The sequence below is a fragment of the Sinocyclocheilus anshuiensis genome, unplaced genomic scaffold, assembly GCF_001515605.1.
Source record: "Sinocyclocheilus anshuiensis isolate Anshui unplaced genomic scaffold, SAMN03320099.WGS_v1.1 scaffold647, whole genome shotgun sequence".
Taxonomy (NCBI): domain Eukaryota; kingdom Metazoa; phylum Chordata; class Actinopteri; order Cypriniformes; family Cyprinidae; genus Sinocyclocheilus; species Sinocyclocheilus anshuiensis.
In genome coordinates this window covers 337,563-350,840 of record NW_015552606.1, presented here as the reverse complement: position 1 = coordinate 350,840, position 13,278 = coordinate 337,563, and the positions used below count along the sequence as shown (strand labels likewise).

At 37.9% G+C, this 13,278-nt stretch overlaps 1 protein-coding gene across 4 annotated transcripts in view; it reads right to left on the bottom strand.

Annotated features, from left to right (window-relative positions):
- Positions 1-17: 17 nt before the first annotated feature.
- The window catches only part of LOC107665879 (MAGUK p55 subfamily member 7-like), a 147,129-nt gene continuing 133,868 nt past the window's right edge, over positions 18-13,278 (bottom strand). For all 4 annotated transcript variants that reach the window (XM_016456939.1, XM_016456938.1, XM_016456942.1 and 1 more), the window contains 4 exons: positions 10,042-10,135; positions 7,230-7,338; positions 4,805-4,948; positions 18-702 (listed from right to left, as the gene is read on the bottom strand). In XM_016456939.1, the coding sequence (XP_016312425.1) occupies positions 523-702; positions 4,805-4,948; positions 7,230-7,338; positions 10,042-10,135 (527 nt within the window). In that variant the 3' untranslated portion in view covers positions 18-522. The remainder of the gene's footprint in view (positions 703-4,804; positions 4,949-7,229; positions 7,339-10,041; positions 10,136-13,278) is intronic.

Below are 13,278 nucleotides of genomic sequence, written 5' to 3'. Positions count from 1 at the left end.
ACAACACCCCCCCCCCCCCATGTATATGGTTAATGCTGTGCTGATTAAACTAGCTGCAGAGTAACAGGCCAATGGAGTACGGTGTACTAAGTTCTGAAATACAAAAATGTGTACTTTGAGCACAGAAAAATAATAACCATCCCTTTGGTTTCTATAAACTAATGTTAAAAATATACCAAGGAGTGGTCAACACCACCAGACCACTTGATTGGCAGTCTGAAACACTATCTCAGCGGCGGCTAACCAATCAGACGTTTGCTGACTTTGAGTGCAGTTACACCTGTTCAGCTATATCCACCATGACAAAACAAAAACAAATCTATACACTTCCACTTTAGTCTCCGTGAATAGATAAACCACTTCAGATGTGTCAAGACAACTAAAATATTTTCCATCAGCATCTACAGCCAAAAATAAAATACACAATAAAACGAAATCTTTCACAGTTCTTCAAGTCCTTCCCCTAGTTCCCCCCCCCCAAATTTGATGCCTTGTTCCTTTTGTCCTGTTTTGTGCCACCACTCAGGAATGAGTCCAGCTTACGGGCACCCAGTGAGTATCTGTCTCCACTTTCCTGATCGCCTGCTTGAGCTCGTTGAAGGCAATCGTGAGGTCATCGTTCACGATGACCTTTTCAAAGAGGTGACCGTACTGGTTTTCCATCATCTGAGCAGCACTGATCATCTCCTGGAAGTCCTCCTCCTAAACAACAAACACATTCAGTCAAAGTTCTTTTTAAACATGAAATATGCCCCCCCAAAAAAGTCCAAAACACTTTCACACAGTATTCTGAAAACCAGCTTCCAAAAAAGACTTTCATAGATGCCCTCAACATCGACTTAATTAAAAACTATTCTTTTTTGTTTACAATAAAACTGCTTTAGATGCAGAAATGCAAAAATATCTACATGTGATAAAAGATAAAACTATAAACTGATATTTAATGTTCTACAGAGGTGGTGCACAGTTAAGAGTTATAGTTTGAGGTCTGGATCTCCAGTGGTTTTGATCACAGGAACAGTGGAGTGAATAAACGGACCACAATTTTATACCCTGGCATGGGCGCTTAAACGCCCAACAAAACGATCAACAGTCATTATTCATTAAATATTTTTACCATTCAAAACAAACTGACATCACTGAAAAACTGTAAAAATACAACAGGCTAAAATCAGACATACTTTATAACAAACGCATCAACCTCCTACCACTAAGTACTCTTTTCATGACATTGCAGTCTTGGTACAGGCTAGTTATGGATTTTCTAACATGGCCTTTGACCTTTCTGGGCTTGTGGGTCCTAAATAAGTGTTTATGTGGGCAATCTTGGTATTTGGTTCCAGTCTCAGAGAACATGTCAGGGTTTGAGTGGCTTTACCAATATAGACTCAACTTTTACAACACATAAACATGGGACCCATACTGAGAGCGATATGATGCTATAAAACATATTGCCACTCTAAATCAGAAGCTTTTGGCCAGATTTAAAAAGTTTTAAATTGTGCCGAGAAGCTATTAAGTACATAGAAAGTATGGAAATGTTGAAATTTGGCATTAGCAGACAAGACAGTGGCAAGCTTAGCGAAGCCATGGTGCATGGCCATTGTTAGACGGCAACTTCCCCTCCCACTCTCTGTTGAAGCCTTCCCATCTCTCCCTGTCCTTCTTTCTTGATCAAGAGTTGAGATTTAGTCAACATTTCAGTTTCATTTGGGTCACAGAGCTGCTAGCATTCTGAAAATTATAGCAATCTCTCAATCTGACAGTTATTGGCAGAATGCATCAAAAGTCACAGTTCATTGACCAAGACATGGCTTTAATAAAGCTCTGGTTCAACGTGGTGGATTAGCTTGTGTTTGGCCTAAATAGTCAAAGGTTTGGCCCAAGGTCTGAACATATTTTTTCTTCATTCTGTCATCAAATAAAAACCTCATGCTAATTGAAGCATAACAGATGTTGTGCCTCCAGGGGAGTGCTATTACCAAATCTGATCAGTTTCAAGGGTTTAAATCTGTTTTTCCTCTGCATTTCTTTCCGATTGTTTATTTCCCAAAGGCTCTAATGCGCTTTCTCACTCAACGTCCGGGTCTTCCCTCCTCAAAAATAGAAGAATTTCTTGAGTACTCTGCTCCCTCCACAGTCATTCTGCTTATCTCTCAATCCTTGCCACAAAATAAATTTTTATTGGATCATATAAAGTGCACCTGCCCTTATCATTAAACCAGTTCAAAAAGGAAATTTCTGGGTCTTCAAGAGGTCACTGTTTTTATATTCCCAAAGTAAAGGCACTTCATCTGTGGACTGGGCTGACTTTCACCGAGCAAAGGACAAAAAAAGAAAAATAAAAAAAACAACAAAAAAAATACATCCTCCAATTTTAGCTTATGTTTCCACTCCTCATTATGACGATTTAATGCCAGACGATGAAACCCTCTACTCTTCCACCTCTAATGACATTTTTATGAAACTCCTAGGTTTTTTTTTTTTGCTACTCCTAAAAAGAGAATGAGTGATATTTTGATCTTTTACACATTAATGTTATACAAGCAATACTAAAAGGGAGAACAATAGAGTGGAAGACTGGATTCACAGAAACAAAGGGATGCCTGTTTTCTTGCACAGAGCCGACAGCACTCAAATTCATGGCTCTAACAGATGCAGCGTCTCTCTGGGAAAGAAATACTAAGTCCTGGATAAAATATGTCTGTGACATTTCATCAAACACAATTTTTCTTACGTACCTATAATAGGCTGAATCTGGGTGCCTTTAACACTGTCAGGGTCTATAATGTATTTTTGCTAAGTTTTGCCAGCTAAGAAGCTTTTTCCCCCCTTACTAATACCCACAGTGACCTGTTGAAAGCAGGCAGACGTTGTTGTGGATTGTGTGGACAGCCTTTGGTACAGTTGCTCTTACAACAGAGATAGCCAGGGCAACATTCCCACTGACGATGACATAATTCTTGAGCTTTCTGGGAATTTAAAACTTTGAGGAGTATGGCGTGGTCTAAAAATCACACATTCAGTGGTTTGAATTAAGGTGACCAGCATCTATTCAGTTTCAAAGTTGTTGAAATAAGAATAATGAAATATACTTCTAATATAAACTTGTGAGCATGTGTATTAGGGCTGCACAATGTCAAAATAAAATGGATATGGGGATATGGCTTAACACGATGGCAAATCACGAAGGCTGCGATTTAATTTAATAAATGTGTGCTGCCGACATCAAGAGTGAAGCTCGGCACGGTTCATTAACAAGCAAGTAGCTCATAATACAGAGATTCAGTGTCTCAAAGTTGAGCTGCATGTGTGTAAATTAACAGTGTGCTTACTTCACCTTTGAAACTGGCAGTGCATATATTTCTTGTTGGCAAAGCGCGAAAATAAATGCTCGATAGTTTAATGTTTGAAAATGAGGAAATTAAGACAAACTTTAATAAAAATGCAATTTTATTATTATTATCACTACCGTTATATTAAATGCTCTTTATTTTACAGTACAACAGTACTCTTGTAACATATTTCTTATACTTGAAAGTCATATGTAGTCATATTGAAAATAATCATATTCCACCCTCAAAAACAGTGGGAACAAGGCCTCTGAAAGCTCAAGTGGAAAGAAATCTTTTTTAAAAACTGGTTACTGAAAGAGGTTTCAGTTGATTTCTGTAAAGAGTTCCAAAGTGCAAACATCTAAATATTTCACATTTTCCCAAATTGTTTAACCCTAAAACAATGATTTGCACTCAAATAAAAATCTATATTTTTTATAATTTTTGTTTGTATGTTTTTTTTTGTATGCATATGCACTCCCCAACAAAATCACCACCATCAAAATTCTTCCCAAATATAGCTATTCAAGTCGTCTGGTGAAAACTCCTGTAATTCTTTATATCAATATATATCAATTCTTTATATCAATACATACAGCAGAAGAAACAAAACAAAACCATAATGTTTGTGTGTCGCACTGCAGCCTAGATGAACTCAGACAGACAATATTGTGGGTGCACGTGTGTCTGAAGTCATTTATGTTTTAGCAGCTGCTTCTATGAAATCATAATGGATAAACAGACCAAACCTGCAGTGTGAAAATGATTAGCATCCAGTATAGGAATTCATGTGCAAAATTGCCATGAGCTACTATTGCCGATCTGTGTTGTGCAAAAGACGAAAAAAAGTACATATAGGTTGACAGGTGAGCACATGTTTTGAACTCCTAACTGCATTTGACACAGAATGTCTCTGCAGTAACAATCGGCATCACGCCATCTCAGCGTGTGGTGGAGTCGGGTTCCTGGGGTCACTTATGCAGTAGCAAGCACACTTGTCCCCAGTGCAGACTCACAGCGAGATACACAGGCAAGAGCTGAACTCTGGGAAAGTCATTAGATTCCCCGCATATTCACACCACATCGCACACTCACATAGTGCAAACTAACGGCAGGACTGGGTAAGGGTCTGGTGTACGTGCTAATTGATTGCATGTGTTTTCTTTGAGTGCAGTCATACAGGTGTAGTGTGAGCTCCCAGGTCTCATATCAGGTTGCCGCACACACACACACACACACACACACACACACACACACATTACTATTATAAATGATGTGAATGTTGCCAGGAAGTGATTAAATCTATTTCTTATTTCACCAAGAACTATGTGAGATAGTGGAATGAAAATTCAGTGAACATGACCTAAAACCCACAACGACCTATTGAGAGAGAAAAGAGATCACATCAAGGATGAGAGAGAATGATAGATGGACAGATTGAAGTCAAAGCTGTGTGTGGTGTCTATTACCGAGAAGGGTTTGGATGAGTTCTTATCGTCTTTGCCTGAGATGACTTTTGCGTTCTTCCTGGTCTCACTCAAATGCTCGATGGATGGAGGCTTCACAAACACAACATAGGGCTTAAACTCGGCTGTGCGAAGATGCTTTAGCGTCTGATGGAGAAAGAATGTGAAAAAAGAGAGCAGGGTGAACCACAGTCATTAAAGCAGCATCACTCATGTCATCATGATTTAGTCTGACACTGATACTTCTGTACATTATTACGGTTAGTCACAGTTACATTTTGACAGAAAACAGAGCAGCTGATGCACACTGAGCTCAACTGATCTGACTCCATGAGTAAAAATAAAGCACTTTGGTCAGACACATTACACTTCAGGTAGTCGAGATCCTGAAGAAATCTTCAAAACAATCAGACCACTGAACTTTAGGAGATTTTTCAACTGACTGAATTAATGATTGGCTTTAAAGCATATTGTAAAGTTTTGTAGCATTTTTCCACAATAGCTATGATCTAGTTTGGAAAATCACCAACATTTCCACCCTTTTTCTAGCCCTATAATTAAAAAGTTTTTTGCCACTGTACATTTAAAGGGATCACTCTTTCAAAATGTAAACATGTCAATGTCATTTACTGTTCCGAACAAAAGCAAACAAAGGCAAAAAGTGGCCATGGGCTGTTGAGCTCCAAAATGTCAAAAAAGCAACATAAAATGTTCACAAAAGTAGTCCACAATGTTTTGAAGTAATATGATACATATATAAAGATTATTGCCAAATCAGCTTTACGCTTCAATTTGATGAAAACATTTCTTAATTTTGCATATACATAACTCTATATTCTTAAAATTTTAATTTTTTTCTGGTTCCATCTTGCAAAACAAGTCTGAACTGAGATTGGAGAGCTATGCTGGAGATTATTAGTAAATTCAGTCTCCTCATCATACAAAGCTATCATAAGGCTTCATAAGAATAAGAATATAATGTACTTAATAAGAACAATGTATAAATTGTATAGGCCAAATTTAATACTTAAAATGTAACTTTTTTTGAGTTTGAGTTTGATAGCCATGGTCATTTTTGTATTCCGTGGGCTAAAATAACAACATAAGGATTTGGAACAACATCTTTGAAATGAGTAAATAATTTTGATTTTAAATTTCATTTAATTTTCACAAATGTCTTTCTTCACTGAAGGTGTATGCGCCATTGAGATAAATGGGAATGCTAACAGATACAGCTCTCTCCAGGTATTGCAGACTTGCCACTAGGGCTGTGTATCAGCAGCAAAGTCACGATATGATACATATCCCGATAAAGAGGCCACGGTACATACGATACATATCATGATACGGGTCTGCATTAAATTGCACCTCAGCAGAATTTAGTATAACAGCTGTTTATTAAACACTGCATATTATAGGGCCATTTCTAAATATACAGTAGGCAGAGCAGGAAGTTGACCTCAGAATTATGAAGGGCCTCCATAACTGTACCACAATATAGCCTAGGTTTCAGGTTTCCATTGGGCACTCCCCACCAGGTACATTCTGATTGTTTGCATCTTGTTTGTAAGCCCATAAATAATAATGTACTCGTTCTAATAAATTTATACTGGTCATGTACTCATTCTAACATTCAGCTAAATATCTCTCTTGTAATGGTATGTTAACTACATCATGTTATCAATAAGCTAAATAAAATGAATTTTCACCTCAGTATGTTTGTTCTGTGAGTTTCTTTATGTGTGCCGTTACGCTCATTTGATTTGATTTCTCCATGAAAGTCTTTCACACAGACAGGCAGCACGAGCCTCAACAGCGAGTCATTGATAACAGAAATACACTATCCATGATAAATCGCTGTTTAAGCTCAATGTTATAAATCAGAAGAATCATTCTCGCGTTTTGATGCATCACTAGTTATGTTTTGCCACTTAAGTTTTAACCAGGCTATAATGTATAATGTGTTTTCATAATACAGATAACCATGCCATTGGCTCATTCTCTCCCTCACTACCCCTAGAGAGAAGCCAGGCTTAGACCATCAAAGTAAGATGTCTGAGGCAGAGGCAACGGAGGTCTTTCGCTGGCTTCACTGGGGACACTGATAGAGTTCTGCGAAAACTCAACCAACTAAATCATTTTTCCCTGCACTACTCTCTCACACTGACACGAAGCCTAAGGAAATCTTCAAACGTGGGACAATTAATAGAGATAACATTAAATCTCCTGCCTGACCTGAAGACCAAAAGGAAAAGTGCAAACTTACAAACACTCACACACCACACTGATCTCAGAAAAGATCCAGGAGGAATGTCACACCTGTGAAAGGGGGGAAAATAAATCTGGAAAAGAGACTGAAGAATGGAGTGACGCAGAGGGAGGTAAAATGGAGAGGTAGAATGTGTATATGAGGAATGGAGTTACTCACATGTGGCTGTACGTCTAGAAGGCACACCTTGTTCTTAGACAGGACTGAACGTACAGAGTTGAAGCTTGTCCCATAGTAGTTTCCCTTATACTCTCCATGTTCAATGAATCTGAGGCATAGGAAAAGACAGAAAGAACAGGAGAGGTTTGATGTAATGATTGATGGCTCTAAATGCAAAAGCAATGCCCATGAGTCTACGTGACCCCACACTAGAATACAAAGAGAAGCCAATGGACAGGATAATGACAGGAAACTCATAACCCATTATTTACTTTCAGCCTGTCCTGATGCTTTCAGTGTAAAAGGCTGCTTAGACATGTACGGTGTGTTCACCATCACTTGCATTCTTCACCACATGGCAATTCCAGACAGTCTGACACAAGGTTCTTTTATATAATCTTCTATGTTACAGTTTAAATCAGTAACACCTGTTTCCTCGCAGCACAGGCAGGCTTGAATGCCAAAAGCAAGAGTAAGTGGACTTCCCGAGAAGACAAAGACAAACAAACACTTTCCCACTATTTAATCTGCCTCTCTTTCAATCCGATCATTTGATTTTTTTCAAATGCAAGAAATTTTTTCTTTAGCAAGAAATGTGGAAGGATATGGAAAGTATTCCAGAAGAACGAAAGAGTCTTACGACAGCACGGTGTCGTAATATTCCATGAATATTTGGTTATGCAACACAGACCACTAAAATCACCACTACTGAAACTGGTGAAATGTTCTTTATACTGTATGTACAGACTTCTTTATTTTTCCCTAAGTATCAGTCCAAATGTCAACAAGTCTTTGAAGTGAAAACTATAAATGCGCTCACACTTTTGGGCCCACAATGTCTAACAGCAACCTGTGATTGGCCGATCATTTTTAGAAGCTAACGTGACTCCCTGCCACTCTTCTCCTGTTAGACATGTTTTAAAAGTCTGTACACTCTTTCATTGAAGGCAATTTGATGGTGAGCTAAGTTGATTTAGTTGGGTGCTAAGAGGTGGTTTGCTGGTGTTAATGTGACATGTAGGGTTACCCGGAATTCCCAAAGTGACTAAACTTTAATTTGAAGGCAGATGTGCCCAAACAGAACTTATGTGTCGTGGCGTTTGTTGTCATGATGCGGTGCATGTTTTGGATGGCGGGGTGGAGGCTGCTTCTGTGGTTTTTGGGTTCATTTAAACACTGTTTTTAGCCCCGAGTAGGGTTGTCCTTGGGAACAAGAATGTCATGTTTGCACATGAGAATGGCCGTTTTCTCACTGGAAGGCAGAATAATGAACAATGGGTCAAATATATCTGTCTGGTTTACAATGTTCCTAGAAATGTATTCATATTGGTTTCATATGGATTTCAAAAGCATTTTCAGAAAATTGAAAGAGCCCAAAATGTCATGTGGTGTAATCAATTAAAATATAATAATGTATTTTCATATGTTGGTTCCACATGGTTTTTCCCTAACATTTTCATTCATTGGTTTCATATAGTTTTCAAAATCGTTCATACCATTTTCAAGAAAATTTCAAATTTAATGACTTTAAAAATGTCTTATGGTGTAACCAATCGAAATATAATTTCCTTGAATTTCGAACACGTGAGTGTACAAATCTTAAGTCATTATGAAAAAATACAAATATATTTCTAATGTAAACAGTTTTGTTTTGTTTAAGTATTTTAACATTTTACAAAAACATTTTTTCCTAAGTAATGATCACATATTATGCCAACTATGTAATAAGGACTTATTTTTAATGAAATTATTCATATAATTATTAGAATAAAATATTAATAAATTAATTAATAAAAAAATTAATGATTTTTTACTGAAAATTACAAAAAATTTGATAATATACGTTTTTGTATCTGTGAGCTACACGTTTAATGTATTTTTAAATAAATGAATAGGTCCAGACAGATTTTAAAAAATGGAAGAAAAAATGCTGACAGAAGGGGAAAAAATTTGTCTTTCCAGCCCTGTTGCTGTCCCTTGTGGCCACCTGCTCGATCTTGATAATTGTGGTTTACTCATTTTGATGTTCATTTCACCACAGAACAAGCCACTGCTTGTTTTTTCTACCACATGGCAGTTAAAATGCCTGGTTTGCTGGCGAGGTGACATTCTATATGCGTTCCTGTTGTGTTGTTTTATCCTCTGATGAGGGGCTGCAGAAAAACATCCATCACCAGGCCATCCATACAAATCTGAGCTTACGAACCACTGGGTAAAAGGAGTCTGATCCCCCCTCTCTCGAGCACACACACAGAAACAGACCACCTGTCAACACCCTTTCACTCTCGCTTACAGAGAAGGGATCTGAGCCCACATCATGCTGCTACACAAGTAGCACACACTCGCACACACAATTTGCTTGAAGGAAATGGAGTGGAAAAATGAAAGAATAGTGGGCAGCCGAAAGGCAGAGCTGGTGAATGTTTGCCATAGCATCTGAGACAGACGACATCAGTGAAAATTGTTGTGCAGTGTTTTGACTGGGGTGCTGATTTACTTAAGTTCAGTCAGGGCTCCGGACGATGTGTTGAATACTAACTGGCCATGGAGGCTCAGTCTCTCAGATTTATATTTCTTCCACTGTGGAGTGTTTGTGTCAGGGTTTCGGTTTACATAATTACAATCCTGAGAATAAAGGAAGCGGTCCACTAAACTTCAATGATTAATACTGACTATTTGATCTCCACGGTAAACGTTCATAACCCCAATCCAAATCACAGCAGTAATGTTCATATGCTCGTTCCAAATAATACACACTAGTGTGTTTCAATCTAAGCGAGACTAAGAAAGATTGTGTCGGAGGGTAACTTACTTGCTGTTCTGAATATCTGCCTCAAAAAGATGTTTGGAGATAAAATGATACTCCACTCCATCACTTTCCTGATGTCTCTTTGATCGAGAGGTATCTGTGAAAGATAAGGCAAAGTGAAGAGAAAAGCCATTTTAAATGTTGGAAATCTTACATGTGAGCAGAGGTTTTTCTCAGATGGTTTTGTGTAGTTTCACACTTAATGATCGAATAGAATATGATGCATGACTTCAAATCTGAACAGATTTTAAAACAGTTGACCATGCATTTGTCGACTTTGTAAATGGTTACACAGAAAAACTGCACTATATGTCTTATACACTAAAGTTGTAGTGTATTCCAGCTTTAACAAAACACAAGCCACAACTGTAGCACATCCACATTACCGGAGAAATAAAGCTCTAGTACAGCTTCAGAAAACTCTAATTTTAACATAAACATAATGACATTACAACTGGATATCTTAACAAATCAATTGCAAACCGAACAGTAAAACAGAATTAAAAGAACTGGCTCGAAAGAGTCAGTTGTATTGGGAATTGGGCTACACTGAACTGAACTACACTGGTCACACTATACAGTATCTTCTACATGCAGCTCACAAGAACAATGAGGACAGTACAGGTACAGTACAGGAGGCGATTTACAAATACAGTACATTTTCACACAGCCAGTAAAAAAAAGGGATTCAAGTAAAAGCTCAATCGTAGGATTTTAACAATCAATACTGGGATTATTCAAAGAACATGATTATGAAGATTACAATCAATCGGAAAAACAATATTTTTACCCAGCCCTAAGTGGCATTAGATACTGTGTCCCTAACTGAAAGAAAACAGTGGACTCCCAACAGGGTTTCTTAGAGCACAGTGGTGGAATAAGTTAATGTTTGAAGATGATTCAAGAAGAACATGTGAAGAAATGTTCATTACAGACATTTCCTTGATTAAAGGGAGTTTCCCATGGGCACTTTATTTCCCACTTAATTTTATTTAAAGTAAACCACCTCTCCAAGGTCTTGGCTCACCTCACCAGGAGGCTTCTAAAGGGCAGTGCGAGTGTAACGCAGCTTGTAAAGCCCCAGGAGCACACTGTACAGTACCAGCACTGAGTTTACTCTGTCCCTCATTAGCCCCGCTCCTGCTTTCAGCTGCTTATAAACTCCTGTCTTTAAATCAGATGGCGCGTGCCAGTCCAGCCAGCACGGCTCCGCCGGGCACAGCCAGGGTCAGAGTTTGCCGTGCAGAGAGACACAGCGGTGTGTTTAACGAGTGCAGGGGAGGTCAAAGGTCACTGTAGAACACACCTCCGACAAATCGTCTGCAAGCCGCCAGCAGCTCCAAAACAAACTATTAAACTTTATCACCATTCCAACTCGCCTTGTTCCAGGTTTTTTCTTCCCTGATTTTTTCCTTCTGCTTTTTCAAGGCCCCTATTGAATGGTCTCTATTGCTCGATCTATTTATCATGTATGACATGTATTGGTAATTTTCCTTTATTTTTTAAATATATAAACACATTATAGTTCAGAAGTTTTGTAATTATTTTTTTTTTAAAAGAAACTAATACTTTCATTCAGCAAGAATAAATTAAATAGATCAAAAATGATGGTAAAGGGTACCGACATTTATAATATTAAAAAATAAATAAATAAATGCTGTTCTTTGAACTTTCTATTCAAAGAATCCTGAAAAAAGGGTATCATGGTTTGCCACAAAAATATTAATCAGAACAATCATTCTCAACTGTAATAATAATAAACCATGTTTCTTGAGCACCAAATCAGCATATTAGAATAATTTTTGAATGACCATGACACTTGCAATATTATTTTTCCAATATTACTGTATGCTGTATTTTTGATCAAATAAATGCAGCTTTGGTAAGCATCAGAGCAAAAAAAAAAAAAAAACAACAGACAAAAAAACCTTACAGTCCTCAAACTTTTCAACAGTAGTGTACGATTGGTCGTAAAAAGAATGGACCGGCGACTGTCTAATTTCCTCATTTAGTTTGTAAGTGGACACCTATTCCTATAGATAAAGACAGAGAGAGAGACGAGGGAGAAAGTATGGTTTGGGTGGGATGGGAGTAAATTATTAGTTGCCCTCAACCCATCATATATTTGATGAAGAGGCATCCCCCTCTCATGATGACATCCCACCACAGACATAAGATAACATGTTATTATACCTCCAACTGCTGGTGCTCACAAAACAAAGAAAAAAGGCTATTCCCTTGCACTGCTGAGAGAAATAGAATATATTTCATCTGGCATTAGCTCTGTGGCATAAGAAATGTTTTTGGTGTGGCAAAAGAATTTGAATTTCATTCTAAGATCATGGAAAATAGCAGTAAAGGCTGGAGAGGAGACAAAAATGTTCAAGTGCTCCCAACTAATCGTATTCTACAATCGCACTAGTGTTGCTGCCACAACTGGTTTGCATTTTAAAAGATCCAATTGTTGGAAATGTGAAGCAATTGTTCACGTTGGTCTTCTTTAGAGAATTTAAACAAAAAATATTTAATGTTTAATCACTCCATATTAAAAAGGAGAGTTAGAGCTGGCAGGATTGAAATAAAAGGGGAAAGATGACCAAAAAGCACTTTCAAAACAGTCACTTTCCAAGAATCCATTTCTTTAATCTAGATCCTCCGTAAGGTCTGAGGGAAGCCGGGCTACATAATACAGACTAATGCAGGGGTCACATTTGTGAGCAATTAGGCAGCATTAAGGCAAAAATCTTTGGATGGGATTTTAATACCAGTGGCATTTTAAAGTGTAAGAGCCTGAATCAGACACATCTATTAAAGCCAAACTCGAATGTAACAAACATCCCACTGTTATATCAACAGTCATGGGATTTCTGGCCACTGTCTCCAACTCCTTCAAAATTTCAAGCTCTGTCTCTCACTTTCCTGCCTCTAAATATGCATTTTCTCCACAGCATCAGCCTGCTTAAATACATAAATCGCAGGCATATTTATGTGTCCCAAAAATATCTGCTCTGGTGTATTTCCCTGGATCATGTGTTTCTGGATGCTGGAGGGCTGTGAAGGCTATGTCATGGGTGCTGCTGCTGGGGACAGAGGAATGTATCAAGTAGAGCTGTGAAAGTCTGAAGAGGTGAGAGAGTCATTGTCACAAAGTTAATCTACTTTTTTGTACGGTGACCAAAAAAAAAAAAAAATCAGTCTCATACTTTGTCACACACACACACACACACACACACACACACA